This window comes from Rhagoletis pomonella, unplaced genomic scaffold, assembly GCF_013731165.1.
Source record: "Rhagoletis pomonella isolate Grant_MI unplaced genomic scaffold, Rhpom_1.0 Rhpom_scaffold_00006, whole genome shotgun sequence".
NCBI classification, from domain to species: domain Eukaryota; kingdom Metazoa; phylum Arthropoda; class Insecta; order Diptera; family Tephritidae; genus Rhagoletis; species Rhagoletis pomonella.
Window position 1 is genome coordinate 76,516,559 of NW_023458560.1, and position 1,073 is coordinate 76,517,631.

The following is a 1,073-nucleotide window of genomic DNA, read 5'->3' on the forward strand; positions in this document are numbered from 1 at the left end:
ATGTTAGCTACAATTTTAATTTGCCACTTTTTGCTATTTACCGCGCAGCTTGCACACCAACAAGCAGTCGCAGCGCAGGAAGCACCTCTCATAGAAATTTCGCTTGGCAAGATTCGTGGCAGTGTTCTGACCTCGCGTAAAGGACGTGAAATCTACGCCTACCGCGGTATATATTATGCGGAAGCGCCGACCGGATCGAGAAGATTTGCGTCACCTGAACCGGTGCAACCATGGAACGATACTCTGGATGCCCTAGCAGATGGTCCTACATGCCCACAACCTTTTGGAGATCAGCAAATGGACGAAAACTGTTTGTCCTTGAACGTTTTCACGACGAATGAGACGACATCAAATCCAGTGATCGTTTGGATACACGGTGGTGCCAATAGAGAAGGAAATGCCAACAGTGAATATACCAGCGGGCCGCATTACTTGCTCGATGAGGATATAGTGCTGGTCACAGTTTTCTTCCGTGTGGGCGCATTCGGATTCTTAAGTACAGGTACCGTAGATGCTCCTGGAAATTACGGTTATTTAGATCAACTATTGGCACTCAAGTGGGTGAACGAACATATTCAGAATTTTGGTGGGGATCCAAAAAGGGTCACACTCCTCGGTCAGAGTGCTGGAGGTTTTGCAGTAACTTTGCATATGGCATCGCCGTTATCGGCTGGTCTCTTCCACGGTGCAATCGCAGTGAGTGGTAGTGCGACAAGTCACTACGCTATAGACAATGCTTATTGGAGTCGAAAGCTGGCACATGAGCTCGGGTGTCCCAAGTACGAGACCAAATATTTACTGAATTGCTTGAGGCAGGTTAGTTGGGAAGAGATAGTTAATACGACGGTGAGGTGGGAGAACTATGGAATGGCAAATGTAAAGTGGAACTATGAAATCGATGGAAAATTTCTCGTGGAGCACCCTAGTGAGGCGATACGTGGTAACCGGTTCAATCGTGTACCTATCATCACTGGCATCACTCGAGATGAATTCGATGTAATGCCACAAGGTGAGCACGCTTCTCAGTTCAAACAAGATTATGAAAATTAAATCAATTTATATAATTTTGAAGC

General features: G+C 46.1%; 1 protein-coding gene across 1 annotated transcript; it reads left to right on the forward strand.

Annotated features, from left to right (window-relative positions):
* LOC118742121 (pyrethroid hydrolase Ces2e-like) lies at nt 1-1,050 on the forward strand. The gene has a single exon (XM_036474081.1). It carries the CDS (start codon nt 1-3, stop codon nt 1,048-1,050), a length of 1,050 nt encoding a protein of 349 aa, XP_036329974.1.
* Nucleotides 1,051-1,073: the final 23 nt, after the last annotated feature.